The 15,723-nt window shown below is 31.6% G+C and overlaps 1 protein-coding gene across 1 annotated transcript in view; it reads left to right on the top strand.

The window, feature by feature from the left end:
• Positions 1-15,723, top strand: part of LOC134718015 (uncharacterized) — a 39,892-nt gene that overhangs the window by 8,604 nt on the left and 15,565 nt on the right. Inside the window, exons 3-12 of the mRNA XM_063580514.1 lie at positions 1,808-1,898; positions 3,383-3,545; positions 4,720-4,945; positions 5,760-5,826; positions 6,418-6,480; positions 8,726-8,797; positions 9,471-9,527; positions 9,909-9,965; positions 10,899-11,003; positions 14,846-14,986. Of these exons, the coding sequence (XP_063436584.1) occupies positions 1,808-1,898; positions 3,383-3,545; positions 4,720-4,945; positions 5,760-5,826; positions 6,418-6,480; positions 8,726-8,797; positions 9,471-9,527; positions 9,909-9,965; positions 10,899-11,003; positions 14,846-14,986 (1,042 nt within the window). The remainder of the gene's footprint in view (positions 1-1,807; positions 1,899-3,382; positions 3,546-4,719; positions 4,946-5,759; positions 5,827-6,417; positions 6,481-8,725; positions 8,798-9,470; positions 9,528-9,908; positions 9,966-10,898; positions 11,004-14,845; positions 14,987-15,723) is intronic.

Genomic DNA, 15,723 nt, shown 5'->3' with positions numbered 1-15,723 from the left:
AAATTGAATAAATGGGGTTCTTTTGATATGCCAAATCTAACTGAGTATGTAGATTCTGAATTTTTGGTCCTGTTATCAAATTGGTCTACATTAAAGTCCAAAGGGTCCAAAATTAAACTTAGTTTGATTTTAACAAAAATTGAATTCTTGGGGTTCTTTGATATGCTGAAATCAAACATGTACTTAGATTTTTGATTATGGGCCCAGTTTTCAAGTTGGTCCAAATCATGATCCAAAATTATTATATTAAGTATTGTGCAATAGCAAGAAATTTTCAATTGCACAGTATTGCCCAATAGCAAGAAATCTTCAATTGCACAGTATTGTGCAATAGCAAGTATTTTCAATTGCACAGTATTGCGCAATAGCAAGAAATATCTAATTGCACAATATTGTGCAATAACAAGAAATTTCAAATTGAGTTATCTTTCTTTGTCCAGAATAGTAGTTGAATCAACTTAAATCATTGTTTTCTACAATATACAATGTATATTCACTTTTACTACCAAATGATAAATTCAAACCATCTTTACCATTCAGTGATAACAAGCACTTTTTTTTACATTTTAATATTTTATGATGTATTTAAATGAGTAATTATTGTTGCAAACTCCATTAGAAATTTGAATTAAGATTGGTTTTGGAATAAAGGAAAGGGGGATGTAAAAAAAAAATGGGGGTCAATTTTACTCATTTGAAATTTCATAAATAAAAAGAAAATTTCTTCAAACATTTTTTTGAAAAGATTAATATTCAACAGCATAGTGAATTGCTCAAATGTAAAACGAAAATTTTAAGTTCATTAGACCACATTCATTTTGTGTCAGAAACCTATGCTGTGTCAACTATTTAATCACAATCCAAATTTAGAGCTGAAACCTCTTTATTCTAGTGGACCAGTCTATTATGTTTTTTACATAAATGCATGTTAAAAATTATTTCTGTACAACATGTTTGCATTTTTTATCAGTTTTTGTTCTTGAATATTATTACTCACTTTAGTTTCCTGAAATTGACAATGAGCAACCTCAGCCTGATCTGTTTAGGAAATAATGGTTTAATTTCTTCTTTGTCCGTGGACACGATGTAATGCAATGTTTATGATAGCTGAGCAATAATATTTCATCTAAATAAAAATTTAAGAAATGTCATGAATTCAGAATAGCATATCAAACATTTTGTTAGAAAGGTGAAATATATATTTTTTGGAAGATTTTTTTTTCTTTTCTTTTTTGAACTGACCAACCTGAGTTTTTCATAGGAAAAATCCGTAAACCAAAAAATTTAAAAACCCTGGCCTTATTGTGCATTTACATTTTGGACCCTGAATTGAAATTAGTCCATATGAAGCTTTGAAGAGTTAAAAATTCAACTAATTTCAGGGCTGTAACTAGCCCCTTTTATTACTGAGGCAAAATATATTTGCCAAGCATGGTGAGGTGAAATTTTTTTGGTAAGGGGAAGCTCTGAGAAAAATAACTCAAAATTGTGTATTCTAAGCGTTTCCCTGACTCCTTCTTAAATAGAAATGCAAAGCATTTTTAGTAATTTTTTCGACAATATTATGGTCTCAAAGCAAATACATAGATTCATTGTTATTCAAGACTTTAAAGTTTTACAGAAATTAAAAAAACATTAAAAGACTGATATGTAGGATAAAGCAAAAATCGTAATTTTCATAATCATTAATACTTTAATTTTATAGAATATTTGTTTTTATTTGAAGGTTGAGGAACAGCTTTGTAGAAATTTCTATTTCTAAACTATCTGATGAATAAAAAGCTTTTAATTCTCTATCTTTTTATAGGAAACATTTCCTGAAAATCAGGCTGAACAATATATCAGGTTGAAGAAAGACAAAGACGGTTTTGTTGTGAGATATATAGATGATACAATTGGTAAGGATATATATTTTCATTGGTTGTAGTTATTAGCTCACCTTTCGTGAAAGGACTTGTGAGCTTTTTCAATCACTTGGTGTCCGTTGCCCTTGTCCATCATCTGTCCAGTGTTAACAATTTTAAAGACTTTCTCCTTTAAAAAACTTCTGAACCTATTTTAACCAAACTTTAGTTAAATGATTCTTAGGGTATCTAGTTTAACTGTTTTGTCAAAAAGCATGGCAGTTATGGCTAAAAATAGAAGATAGGGGTAAAACTGATTTTTTTGGGGTATTGCCTTTGAATTGATAATTTTAGAAAGTTTTGCAGTTTTTAGTTATAATCTTGAATATTATTATAGATAAAGATGAACTGTAAACACCAAACATGTTCAGCAAAGTTAAGATCTACAAATAAGTCAGTATGAAACAAAATTGTTGATTAACATCTTAAGGAGTTATTGTACTTTTAAAGTAGATTATGTTGCCTTGATGGAGTCTAAAAGTGAGACATAGGTATGCTGTTTCCAGCGTCAGCGGCGACGTAATGGTGTCAACAATGTATAAGTTTGTGATTTTAGTTTAGTTTATGAAGAACAGCAAGGGTTAGGTCAACCAAATTTGGTATGCAGTTGTATAAGCATTGGCACATCTCATTTCCATGGAGATTATTTGACCCTGCCCCCTCAGTTATGGTTTATTGACTTCAAAACTTTTGCTTATTTTACATGTACAAATGTATTAGTTAGTGATAAGGTCAGTTTATGGGGAACCACAAATGGTAGGTCAATGATATTTGGTATGCAGTTGTATACGCTTTGGCACATCTCATTTCCATGGAGAATATATGGCCTTGCCCCTCAGTCCAAGAATTTTGGAACTTATCTTAGTTTACATGTATTAGTTTGTGATTAGATCAGTTTAAGATACACTGCTGATGGATTTTTTTGGCACCAAAGGGAGATATTTTAGAGCTTTTATCATGTTATAACATTTTAAAAGTCATCTAGGTCCAATTGATTCTTTTGGTTAATATTTGTTCCATATCATAAAGTTATTACTAATAATGTAATAGATAAAATTTGTAATGAAAAAGAAATGTTTAGTTTTTTGCTGCAATTTTTGCACCCGCAAACCTCCTTAAGACAATTTTTCTTAATTTGAAAAAAAATGATGGAGTATAAGAAGGAAAATTAAATGTGAGCAATTCAGGCTCTGGAGAGCCTCTTGATTTCTTTTTACTGTAAGGTTGGTAACGGTTGAGATTTTATATACATTTTGTTAAACACTTGTTACCACTTAGTCATATTACCACCTTTACCTTATTTATCCTGTGTCAGAAACTATGCTGTGTAACTATATTCAGAGATATATCAAGCTTGTACAATTATTAGAGTCTGTACATTTTCTATTTGTTCATTTATACCTCTAATGCTTAATCATTAAGGAACCTTTTGGATTTCCCTTTCTTAACACCTTTTCAATTCTATGGTTTTTAAACAGGAAAAGGGGTGTTTGCTGAAAGATCTTTTAGCAAAGGTGAATTTCTTTTGGAATATGATGGGGATCTTGTTTCAAACAAAGAGGGAAGTAGGAGATTGGAGGAACACAGCAAAACCTTTGGCTGCTATGTGTTTTTTTTCAAGTATGGAGGCAAAAGTTTAAGGTAGGTGTTTAGCCTTTTTTACTTTTAGATTTCCTGAAATGAAATGTGAGCTTTTGCCATCACTTGGCGTCCATCGAATTTACCTGTCGTCTGTCGAGTGTTAAACATCTCCTCTGCTACATGTGAGTCTACCATGATGAGTTACAGATAAATTTTATGTTTTGTTCTGCTCTGATGAATTTTGCCAAATATGTAGGCTTTGTTTTGCTTTGAAGATTTTAACAGAAACTATGGGATTTAGACTGAAGTATATTTTGAAAAAATAGTTGTACATACTTTTTCCTGTAGGCCAACATAATTTAATTTGTATAAAGAATATTTCATTACATATTAAAGAAATAGTGTTTATCTGTTAGGTTTATTATTTAGCTAACAATTTGTTTCAATATGCAGTGATCATGGCAATCAGAAAATCATTATTGAATAATGATACTCAGACACTTTATGCATGAAACTAGGGGTAAAAATGAGATTGAAATATTCACAATTTTACCGCAACCATTGTTAATCATGCATATATTTAGGAGCAGTGAAGACACCTTTATTTGAATTTGTTTTTGATTAGTCAGCAGGTCAAATGGTCATGGTCACACTTACTGGATGAAATACAATGTTTCTTTTGAAAATTTGTTTCAGATGCATAAGTTCTTTAAGCCTTTGTTACACAGCAAAATTGTTCTTGAATATTATGACATACATAAAACATCCCACTTACTATCATTCTTTTTCTATATAGTTCTTTTATTATATCACTGAAAAAACTATGAATTACTTTGGGAAAGTTTAAGTAAACTACATGTAGTATGCTTTGTTCTGAATTCTTGCAATTGTTTTACTAGTCATTTAAGTTCATTCTCTTCATTAAAATGTTAAGCAGTCATAATTTTTTGTTTATCTTATTAGAAATGATTTTAGATACAAAAGTAGAATAGTTTAATTTTCAGTTCTAACAGTCTTCATCATGTTCATGGCTAATAAGAAAATTACATAGGCATGATAGGTGAAGACTTTTGGGTAGGGAAGAGGACTGTTGATTTTTGGATTTTGGTGTCAGTAGTTATATATAGGTCAAAGTTCAATGTCACCCATACTGACATACAAGTAGTCATCTGAAAATTTTGAATTTTACCTTGAAACAAACATTGTCATTTTTGTATCTCAATCATTATTTTAGCATAGATGCTACTTTTTCTGAACAAATGGGAAGGTTTGTTAATGATGGAGTTGGAGCAGATGAGAATGCTTTAATGAAAAGAATTGTTGTGGATGGGAGCCCACATTTAGTTTTATTTGCCAGAAGGGATATATATATAGGAGATGAAATCAGATATGACTATGGTGATGTTAGTCGAAACCTCCCATGGAGAAGGAGACCACTAACAGATGAAAAAAAAAATACGGTAATTTCAATTAAAATTGAAAAAGAAACGGTCCCATATAAATATGTTTCTGTTACCGCCAAACAAAGATGAAGACTTACAGTCCTTTTATAATCATTTGTCATTCTTTTTTACATCATAAGTGGTGTAGATATTATATACAAATTGGTACTTAGGTTTCAGTTATAACAGACACACAGTTTTTGTCTACCCTGCGACTGTAGTTGCAAAAGCAAGACATAGCCATCCTACATTCCATTGTTGTCCACTAATATTCACTCTGTGGTTAAAGTTTTTTAAATTAAAATAACTTTTTCCAACTATCCCAGATTTCTACAAATCTCGCAGTAGGTGAGACACAGGGTTCACGGAACCCTTGTGATTTTTTTTATGAATTGATCTTTCTTTAAGTGTTAACTCTTTGTTCAAATTTAAACGCAAGCTGTTTTTTTTAAAGATCAATTCAATTCAGCGCAAGTGATAACAGGCTCTAACATTTCTCCAATATGAATGTGTGTTAAGCAATCATCCATTCATTTATCTGCATTTGCTGTGTGGCAGAGTGATTTCATGTGTATTACAAAGTTACTTAAGTAAGACATAGTTCAATTCTTTACTTATACTCTCAGTTCTGCACTGTTAACATGATTCTGAAAATGTGTGTTCACATTTTATTATTTCCCTATAATATGTGTCATTCTCATGCAAGCTGGGCTTTTTCAAAGTATGCAGGTATTCACTTGTATGAATTGTGTTATATCCCAACAAATGATACTTTGTTGATATTTACTTTATTTATGTTTAAACTTTGTAAAATTAAATGTATATCTTACAGACATTGAAAGAATGTTGTGTTTCAATAAGAAGACTGGAGATTAAAGATGATAGTCATAAAGTGGCATGTATGTTATATGAATTTGTATAGAAGTTCTGAGCTAAAGAATGTACTTGGGTGAAATTTAAAAAGTCTAGAATTTAGAATTGATAATATAAAGCAGAAGAGCATTAAACAAGGAACAAGACAATAGCAATCAAAACCAAGGAGTAAACAAAGACTCACAAAACCAAAGGACATTTAATAATAATTAAGAAAAAACACGATCTCCACTAAAAACCGAGAGTGAAATCAGGTGCTCTGGAAGGGTAGGCATTTTCTGTACCGTATATGGCACCTGTCATGTTATTTCTTTGTTCAGTTTGGTTATGATTGAAGGTTTTTATGAAACATTACAATATAACAATATCAATATTTTTTTCCGAAGTACTGGCTACAAGGGTACTGGTGATAAATATTACAAAATCTAAAATTCCAACATACAAGTTTCACTGATGAGAAATCTAAAAGTTAATGAGTTACACATAACACATATTTTGCACATATTATTTATTTTGTTCTTAAAAAGAACTTCTGAGTTTGGTTAGGTTAAATTGATATGTTGAGTAAAACAGCATGCATATATTGTTAATTCTTTCATAATCTCAATTATTCATAGGCAATAGAGAGGCATATACTGACAGTGATAGTGATATTGAGAACTTGACAAGGAAACATAGAGGTATGTCTTTTATTATCATATACTTAGACTAAATAACATATGATTTTTACTGTATGATAATATCATTGAATTGCCGTAAATTCCATATTTTTCAAATTGGTCCTTAGCGGGCTGATATGAAAAGTTCCGGAAAATACACTTCAATGCTACGTTTTCAGTGAAAACTATTACAAAGTAGTGTACAAAACAATCATTTGGATACTGGAAAGTATATTTTGTGAAATAATAAAAACAAAAATAAAAAAAACCAACAAATTATCAAATAAATGCATTGTTTAAAAGTTTCAAACATAATTTAGAAAGTTACTTTAAAAAGTTGCCAAACAGTCTTCATTATGTGTATTGTTAATTTTTGTTTGTTTTTGTCGATTCGTCCATATTAAAATGTTTTTCTTCTCTATTGAGGCAAATGATAGAAAAATTTCATATCTAATGTACTAAATTTGGGGTCCGACGTCCGTGAACTTTTCAATCTTTAAACTTCTATTACAGAACCACGAAAAAGGATCAATATACGAATCAGTTATTTTTTCTCCATGGTTGAAGCATATGATAAAAAGATCATAACATGTCATTTTGCCAATTGCATGTATTATCAGCCATCGGTCAATATCAGCCCTCGAGCCATGCAACTCTTGGGCTGATATTGAACCTAGGGCTGATAATACATGCGATATGAAAAATGCAATGTGATAATCTGATAATACCACATTCCTTTTGTAATTGTATTCAATATCAATTCGCTAAAGAACCAGGTTTAATCCACCATTTTTTACATTTGAAAATGCCTGTACCAACTCAGGAATATGACAGTTCTTGTCCATTCGTTTTTGATGCGTTTTGTTTTTTGATTTTGCCATGTGACTATGGACTTTCCAAATTGATTTTCCTCTGAGTTTTGTGATTTTACTTTTTGGTATTGGACCTAGTTAGAAGCATAGTAATTGTATGCCCCAGTGAAAGTTATTTAGTAATAACCTTTTGCATTTGTACACGTAACACTGAATGTTTAAGGAATAATTAATCCAAGAATTAAAATTAAGAAAAACATTCAATATGTGACCAACCAACACATAAATGCATGAATGTGCATACCACATGAGTTAATCATCAGAGTTTTTCAGTCAAGCTTTTATTTTTATGCCCCACCTAGGATAGTAGAGGGGCATTATGTTTTCTGGTCTGTGTGTCTGTTTGTTCATTCGTTCAGTCTGTCCATATGTCTGTTTGTTCATCCCACTTCAGGTTAAAGTTTTAGGTCAAGGTAGTTTTTGATGAAGCTGAAGTCCGATCAACTTGAAACTTAGTACACATTTTGCTTATGACATGATCTTTCTTATTAAATAATGCCAAATTAGAATATTCACCCAATTTCGCGGTCCATTGAACATGGAAAATGATAGTGCAAGTGGGGCATCCGTGTACTTTGGACACATTCTTGTTGGTCCTATTTTCAAATTGGTCTACATTAAGGTCCAAAGGGTCAAAAATTAAACTTAGTTTGATTTTAACAAAAATTGAATCCTTGGGGTTCCTTGATATACAGTTTTTATGGTTTACATGTCTTTATAGCTTGTTGTTCTGTGTGAGCCAATGCTCGATTTTGAAGGCTGTTCCTTGACCTATAATAGTTTACTTTTATAAATTGTTATTTGGATGGAGAGTTGTCTCATTGGCACTCATACTACATCTTCCTACATCTTGCTAATGACTTGAGTTACTTTCATATGAAAGAGTATATTATATATTGTTAATATCAAGTTTTTAGCTCACCTGGTTAAAGTCTCCAGGTGGCAATTGAGATAAATAGAGGTGGATTTAGAGGGGGCCGCTCCCCCTTTTCTAGGAAAATTTTGGTTGACTATATTGAAAATCACTGAAGCATGACTGTAGACTGTAGCACTTATGAAAACTTCTGGATCTGCCACTAATGATTTTTTCAGATAACTTGAAAATACTTACATGTAGATAGCAAATGGAATATTATCTTCCACAGTACTATAAAAATCAAGTAACTCATGCAACTAGTTGATTTCATTTAAGAATATAAATATTCAAAATATAAAACCTTAACCTTAAAAGCTTTAAATTTTCTTTCATGTGAAAAGCATATCATAAGATTGGAATGAAGCTTTGACATTGGGATGTCTCCTATTTTCAAACTGCCAGACCCAATATTTATTTTTGATTAGTTTTAATTGAGATAAACCCTTAGCAGAACATTGCATACACTCTTGTTTTTTAGTTTTGAAACTACCATCTGATGATGAAGATGAGGAGAAACAAGAATTAGACCTAAGTAATGAGGTTAAACAAGGTAACTTTGAATAATTAAGTGTATCCATACATCTTTCCTACATGGTTCAATTAATTCACGAAATCTAGAGAACATTTTATAGAATATTTACAGAATTCGTTCGAAGCGATAGCATCATTTGCTGAGCTTGTTTAAGATGTTTTACTATATCATATATATGCATGTTCTTCCTGTTAATTGAGTGTAAAGTTTGAATTTTTGTGTTCTTTTTTTGTATCATTTTCAATCATCTACATCCTAAAAATCATTATCACACTGCAGGTAAATTATCATGTTGTGATTGGTTAAACACTGTCACATGGTTACCCCCTATGGATTTGTAGGGGTTAGCTTCCTTGTAACTTCTGTCAATGGTGACTTCATCTATTGATGTTGTTGGGTTTCATTGTTTATTTTTCTTCGGAACCCAGCAGGAAAAGTCCTGTGTGCAATATTTTCTTCATACAGTTTACTACTGACCCGTACAAAACCATAGAGGGATATTAAATCCGCCTGCCTCATCACCTATGTATTTTACTAACCCACTTTGGATCTGTAGGGAGTAAGTAACAAACCATATAACTTATAATATTGGGACTGATAAGTGTGCTATCCTTGTTCAAGGCCACATTTATATTTGAATCTGGAGCCATGATTTATCATATGTCATTATATTTCTCCTGTTTAATTTTAGTATTGAATCAACCACCAGAAGATGAGGAAGTTGGTAGTAATATTGGGGTTATAGAAGGTAATGTGAACTTTGTAAAAATCATGCGCAAATTTTATTTTGGGAACAATGAATTTTGTATTGCTATGCAATACTCTCAGTGTGCTGGATACTATCCATGCCATTCTGTTTCCATCCTTTTTATCTTAAACATTATCATAGATGTAGATAAACTGTAAAACGCAAAAATGTTCAGCAAAGTATGATTTACAATTCAGTCAATATAACTTAAATTGTTAATTTGCCTTAAACTTAAAGAGTTATTAGCGTTTAAAGACAATTTTAAACAATTTGTTCATCATGTTTGTTAACTTTAGATAATCTTCTCCTCTGAAACTACTGAACATATTGCAGCCAAACTTATTTTAAATGATCCTTAGGATGTTTCCTGTTTTATTTTAGTTTTGATACAACCATTAGAAGATGAGGAAGAGGGCAGTCATATTGAGGTTGAAGAAGGTAATGTGAACTGTTGTTCAGGTATATTTCCGATTGCTAATGGGTTTCGGACATTAATTGTCTAAATCAAGCCAGAGCTTTGTCCTTAGTATAAATTTGCTTGGCTGTATTTACTTTTTTTATGACCCTGTCACAAAGTGGTTTGGGCCGTATAGTTTACCCTTGTCTGTCTTTCTGTCATTCAAACAGCAAACCATTATACTGGCTTTTAAGCTCAGGGGGGGCCATAATTTGACGTCTGTCGTCTTTGTCGTCTGTCATCTTAAACTATTTAAAAAATCTTCTTCTCTGGAACTACTGGGCCAAATACCTTCAAACCTTAAATAAATATTCCTTAGGGTATCTTGTTTGTAAATTGTATCCAAAGTTTTGATCCATCAACAAACATGGTTGTCATGGCTAAAAATAGAACATAAGTGTAAAATGCAGTTTTTGGCTTATATCTCAAAAAAATCGATTTCACTGGCTGATATTTTTTTTTGGGTTTATTTGAAGGAAAGATAAAGTTGGGTATTAAGAGTTGCAGCTCATATATATGGATAACAATAAAAAAAAAATATACTGGAAGACATGTACTCAAATTCATATGAAAATCAAACTTCAGATTAATTTAACTGCTAGTATACTGTTGACAATATATGCCAAAATTTCAGAACCTCACTTAAAAAACAATGATTGGTACATGTAGAGTTGTAAAGCCAGACTGTACAAAACATCACTTTAATGATCGATTGACATGGTAAAGGACATATGCATGATGTTAGGTACTCACACTTCAAAGGCATGTGTTATTTTACAGAGTCATTTTACTATGTTTGATTTGTTCTTCATGAATTGAGATTATTCTAAGTGGCATTCCTTATTTTGTTTTCCAAAATTTTGTAAAACAATTATAGAAGCATTATTTATTTTTTCTTTTGTTATTTATTGCAGAAAAATCTGAAGGGGAAACTGAAAAGCTATTTGTATGTGCCCTATGTGATAAAAAACTAAGAAGTAGAGAATCATTTCTGAGCCATATGGGTGTGCATTTCACTGGTAAGAATTTGGTGTATTTAGATTTTTTTATGCCCCACCTACGATAGTAGAGGGGCATTATGTTTTCTGGTCTGTGCCTCCATTCATTTGTCTGTCTGTGCGTCCGTCCATCTGTCCCGCTTCAGGTTAAACAGGGCTCACACTACTTCAGAATTATAGGGAGAAGTGACTTCTCTTTTTGAAACTGATAGGGAGAAGTGGTGAGATTTGAAAGAGAAGTGCTCTTTCGCGCGGTGCACTACAATGTTTGGATTATACTATAGCATATATAGTATAAAGGGTCATATGTAAATAATGTTCTTTTTATAATGTTCAATTCATATCTGAGTATACAATTAAAGCAACATTTCAAATTAAAAGTTGTTTAGTTTTACTTAGGTTCTTGTGAGAAACTACCAATTAAATATTAAGTATTTAGCACTAAAAAAAATATTTTGTTATCTTAAAAAGGTAAAGAAATTATAATATATCAATTAAAATTTAATTCAAAACTATCTTGTGTTTTTCATTAAAAAAAATAAAAGTTCTTAAGCTGGGCCAAAATATATTGATAATAGTATAATAGTCATGATAGTCTCAGAGTTAAACAACTTTAATCAATAGTTTGAAACAATCCATAAAAAATATAGATAATTATATACACCAATCAATTAGATATAACCAAAAGTCTTTTAATTCGTGTGGATTACGTAATTTTCCCCTTTGGGATCAATATTCTTCTGTCAGCTGTTCCATCCGTGCGTCCGTAGTAATTATTGTAAAAGTACGGATTTTGGTCATAGCTGGTCCGGTTGAGATCCGTAGTTTAGAAATCGGTCAATGGCGGTCAATGGCGGACGAATGCAAGAAAAGTTACAAAAATAAACGATGTTTGACAAGTTATTTGGAAGGGAACATTACGTTTTTAATGCAATAAATGGATTAAACACTTACTGGAGGCAACTTGTATCACGTTTAAATGAAGAAACAAACTTATTTTGCCGCCGAAATATAGGTTGATGTACGTTTTCGAGTAACAAGCACCGGAACAAGCGGAAATGCACGAAGTGATAACAAGTTGTATTTTTATCAAATAACCTGCTACAGACTTCAAAGACAATGCTTCAACCTCTTTTCTTAAAATAATGAATCGTTTATGTCTAAATTTCTTTAATATCAATAAAAAAATTGATGTTTCATCAACTTGGTAAAAATTGAAAATGTCCGATGACGGAAGCGACTGAAAGCGAGTATCGTCAAGAACAGGGCGACTTCTTTTCGCTTTTGGGGGTCGGGGAAAGCGGAGTGACGGTCGGGAAAGTGACTTCTTCGCCCACTTCGCCTGGTAGCGTGAGCCCTGGTTAAAGTTTTTGGTCAAGGTAGTTTTTGATGAAGTTGAAGTCCAATCAACTCGAAACTTAGTATACATGTGCCCTATGATATGATCTTTCTTATTTAAATGCCAAATTAGAGTCTTAACCCCAATTTTACGGTTTACTGAACATAGAAAATGATAGTGCAAATTTCAGGTTAAAGTTATTGGTCAAGGTAGTTTTTGATAAAGTAGAAGTCCAATCAACTTGAAACTTAGTGTACATGTTCCTTTGATAACATCAGTCAAATTTTAATGCCAAATTAGAGAATTTTTCCAATTTCATGGTCCACTAAACATAGAAAATGATAGTGCAAGTGGGGCATACGTGTACTGTGGACACATTCTTGTTTAATGTGAAATGAATTAAGAATTTAACGCTAGGTTTACTTTAAGTTGCAACTTGCACTGTCATTGATTTAATGTGAGAGTGGGACATTTATGATTTGAAAAATAAGAATAACTGAATTTTGCAAATTGGAACAAAAATGTATTTGATATTTGAGGTATGTGTGAAAGTGTAATATTTTATTAGAAAAATCAACATATGTTGACACTGGTGACAAAATGGAGGTCAAGTTCAGTATTGATGATTTTCACTATTACTGTTCAGGAGTTTTGGCTCTTGTGTTATTGAAAAATTTGGGGACTCAAATAAATGTTATAAAAGCCAGTTTATTGTCAGACAGCTCTTGTTTGAACTGTATACAAAACGTTATTCTTTAAAGTTTTTACATCAATAGGTATGAAGTTTTAGCCACTTTTACAAAAGTCTTTAAATTTAGACTTTTGTAAAAGTGACTCAATTAGATGATATTTCATTATGATAAACTAATTTAATACTGCTCATATAGGATATTTTACATTTCTTTGAAGCCCCTGAGGCTAATCTTGGTAAGGGTATAGAGTTAATTAAAGTTTGTAATATTCTTCTGAACATTAAGTCAATTGATATGTTGTGTAATGTCATGGTAACACACATATTTCACTTTGAAAGCACCAACAAAAATGTATTATTTCCAATATTTGCACTGTTTTTATAGATACCCAACTTAGAGGGCCATATCAGGAACCTTTAGTTGTATATTGGTATCATGTTGGCGGCGTCCTCTTCCGAAAACATCTGGTTTTCACACTCTAACTTTCAGACCTGCCAACTTGAAAATCTCCATGGGGGATTTTTAAGGGTTACAATTTTTGCGACTTTTCTGTGAGCATTGTTTTTTACTCCTAAAATAGTCTTAAGTTCTCTTCTTTTTTCTTTTGGTATACTACTGATGAGCTTGTAGGCCTTGATTTCTTTTATTTGCATGATTCTTTTACTATTAAATTATAAAATTGACAAAATAACTGAGGAATAGAGAAAATGGCATAAAGAATTTAAAGTAGAGACCGCCTTTTCCCACCTCCAAAGACCTTCTCATCTATGAACCTTGACTCAAAACACCTAAAACTACATGTCCTAAAGTAAGAAGGATGAAGACAGATTTTGATTTAGTCTTACTCATGGTCTTATTAGTATCAATGAGAAAAGGATAAAATTTGAGTTATCTTTCTTTGTATTCAGAGGTGCTCTTACCGGCGGAGGCTTATACAGTAACACAGTAGAAGTGTATACAAAATGGCGTCGATTTTAAATCAACAGACACACGATGTCTGGTTTCAAAAATTAAACAAATTGCAAGATAAACGATGTTTTCTTGAGAGTTCATTACAGTTCTCATCTTTCAATTAATTATGATTTTGCTGTGGAACTACGGCAAATGTTGCAAATTGTGCTTGTATGATAAATTGATTAAAATTGAAAGGCTGTTTGACCAAATTTGTGTATAGTCGCCGTTACGTAAAATTGGCACCATGATTTTTGTCAAAATTTTCTTAAATATCGACCGCGTTTACTCGAGATCATGTTTTTCAATTAACGGAATAAAAATCCAATCCAAATATATACTATTGTCCTACCTTTTATTTTGTTTGCACTGTATAATCCTGACCACACTCTGTGTCAGAAACCTATGTTGTGTCAACTTTTTAATCACAATCCAAATTCAGAGCTGTATCAAGCTTAAATGTTATATGTTCATACATGCCCAAACTGTTCAAGGTTTCGACCTCTATGGTCGTATCAAGCTGCGCCCTGTGAAGCATCTGAATACTGTTTAGATTAGAGATGTTGTATTTTTGAAACATTTATCTGATTTTACTTTTTATTCTACAGATAATAGTTTGTATGACAGCCGCTATCCTGGAAATAAGGCATTCAGCTTAAATCCTTAGCAATAAAGTAACACCTAGGCAGTGGATTTATTGCCTACATAATGTTAGACATTAGTCTTAAATCCTGAAAAATATGTGCAGGCATATAACTCAATTCCTAGGTGTTAGCTTATTGACTAGGATTTAGGCTTCATACTTAAGATCACTTTTTGCCACTACCATATACATGTACAAAACAATAAATAACAATAGCTATTGATTTTATATTCTATAGATAATGTAAAGAGAATGCTACCCAAATCAAATGATACTACAGAACACATACCTGCTCAAATTGAAATGAATAGTCAAGAGACAGCCAGATGCAGTGAAGGACCAAAAAAGGATAGAGGCCCACCACTTAAATCCTCTATGGGTATATTTATTTGAATCATTTTTTATGTAGGGTTTGTAGAACATTAAGAGTAGATGTTAGTAATTATCTAAACTAGGCTTTTTTATGAAGTTCAGAATGTATTTTTTTCAGTGATCTGAATTTATGAATTTATTTATGGTGAGTTGAATAACACCTGTATCACTCAGATTACAATTCTACCTTCACATCTAAGTTTGTATTTAGCCTATTAAATACTTATTTAGCCTTGAGAATTGAAAGGTCAGTTTATCCCATTCATACAATAGAAGTTGATAAATTTGGCTTCATGCCATTTACCTTGTCCAAAATTAAGGTCACTTTATTGTTATTGTGATATTGTTAAAGTACAAAAGAACCCTATATTCTGACCAATACTTAAAACTTTGTGCATCTTGATTTAATTCTTAAAAATCTGTTAATGTTGAGTTTTAGGGGTTATTTAAGGTTTCAGATATTAAAAAAAAAAATATCTGCTTGACTGTTATAGAAATAGACTATGCTTGCAGGTTATCTAAAACACTGTCTTGTCTTTAGTTTACACCAAATCTGACAAATTATTATATAGTTGCAAAATATTTTAAATGAGACCTGAATGTGCATTGAACAATGTTGAAGGTTAAAATAATCATATAAACTAGAATGAAGAAACATCTTGGTGACTTGGTCCCAAAAAAACATCATCAACCAGGATATAAAATTCCAAATATTAATTTATCATTGTTTATTATACTAATATC

The sequence above is a fragment of the Mytilus trossulus genome, chromosome 5 (assembly GCF_036588685.1).
Source record: "Mytilus trossulus isolate FHL-02 chromosome 5, PNRI_Mtr1.1.1.hap1, whole genome shotgun sequence".
In the NCBI taxonomy this organism is placed as follows: domain Eukaryota; kingdom Metazoa; phylum Mollusca; class Bivalvia; order Mytilida; family Mytilidae; genus Mytilus; species Mytilus trossulus.
Note: the sequence above shows the minus strand (reverse complement) of the source record. Positions and strands in the feature narration are given on the sequence as shown.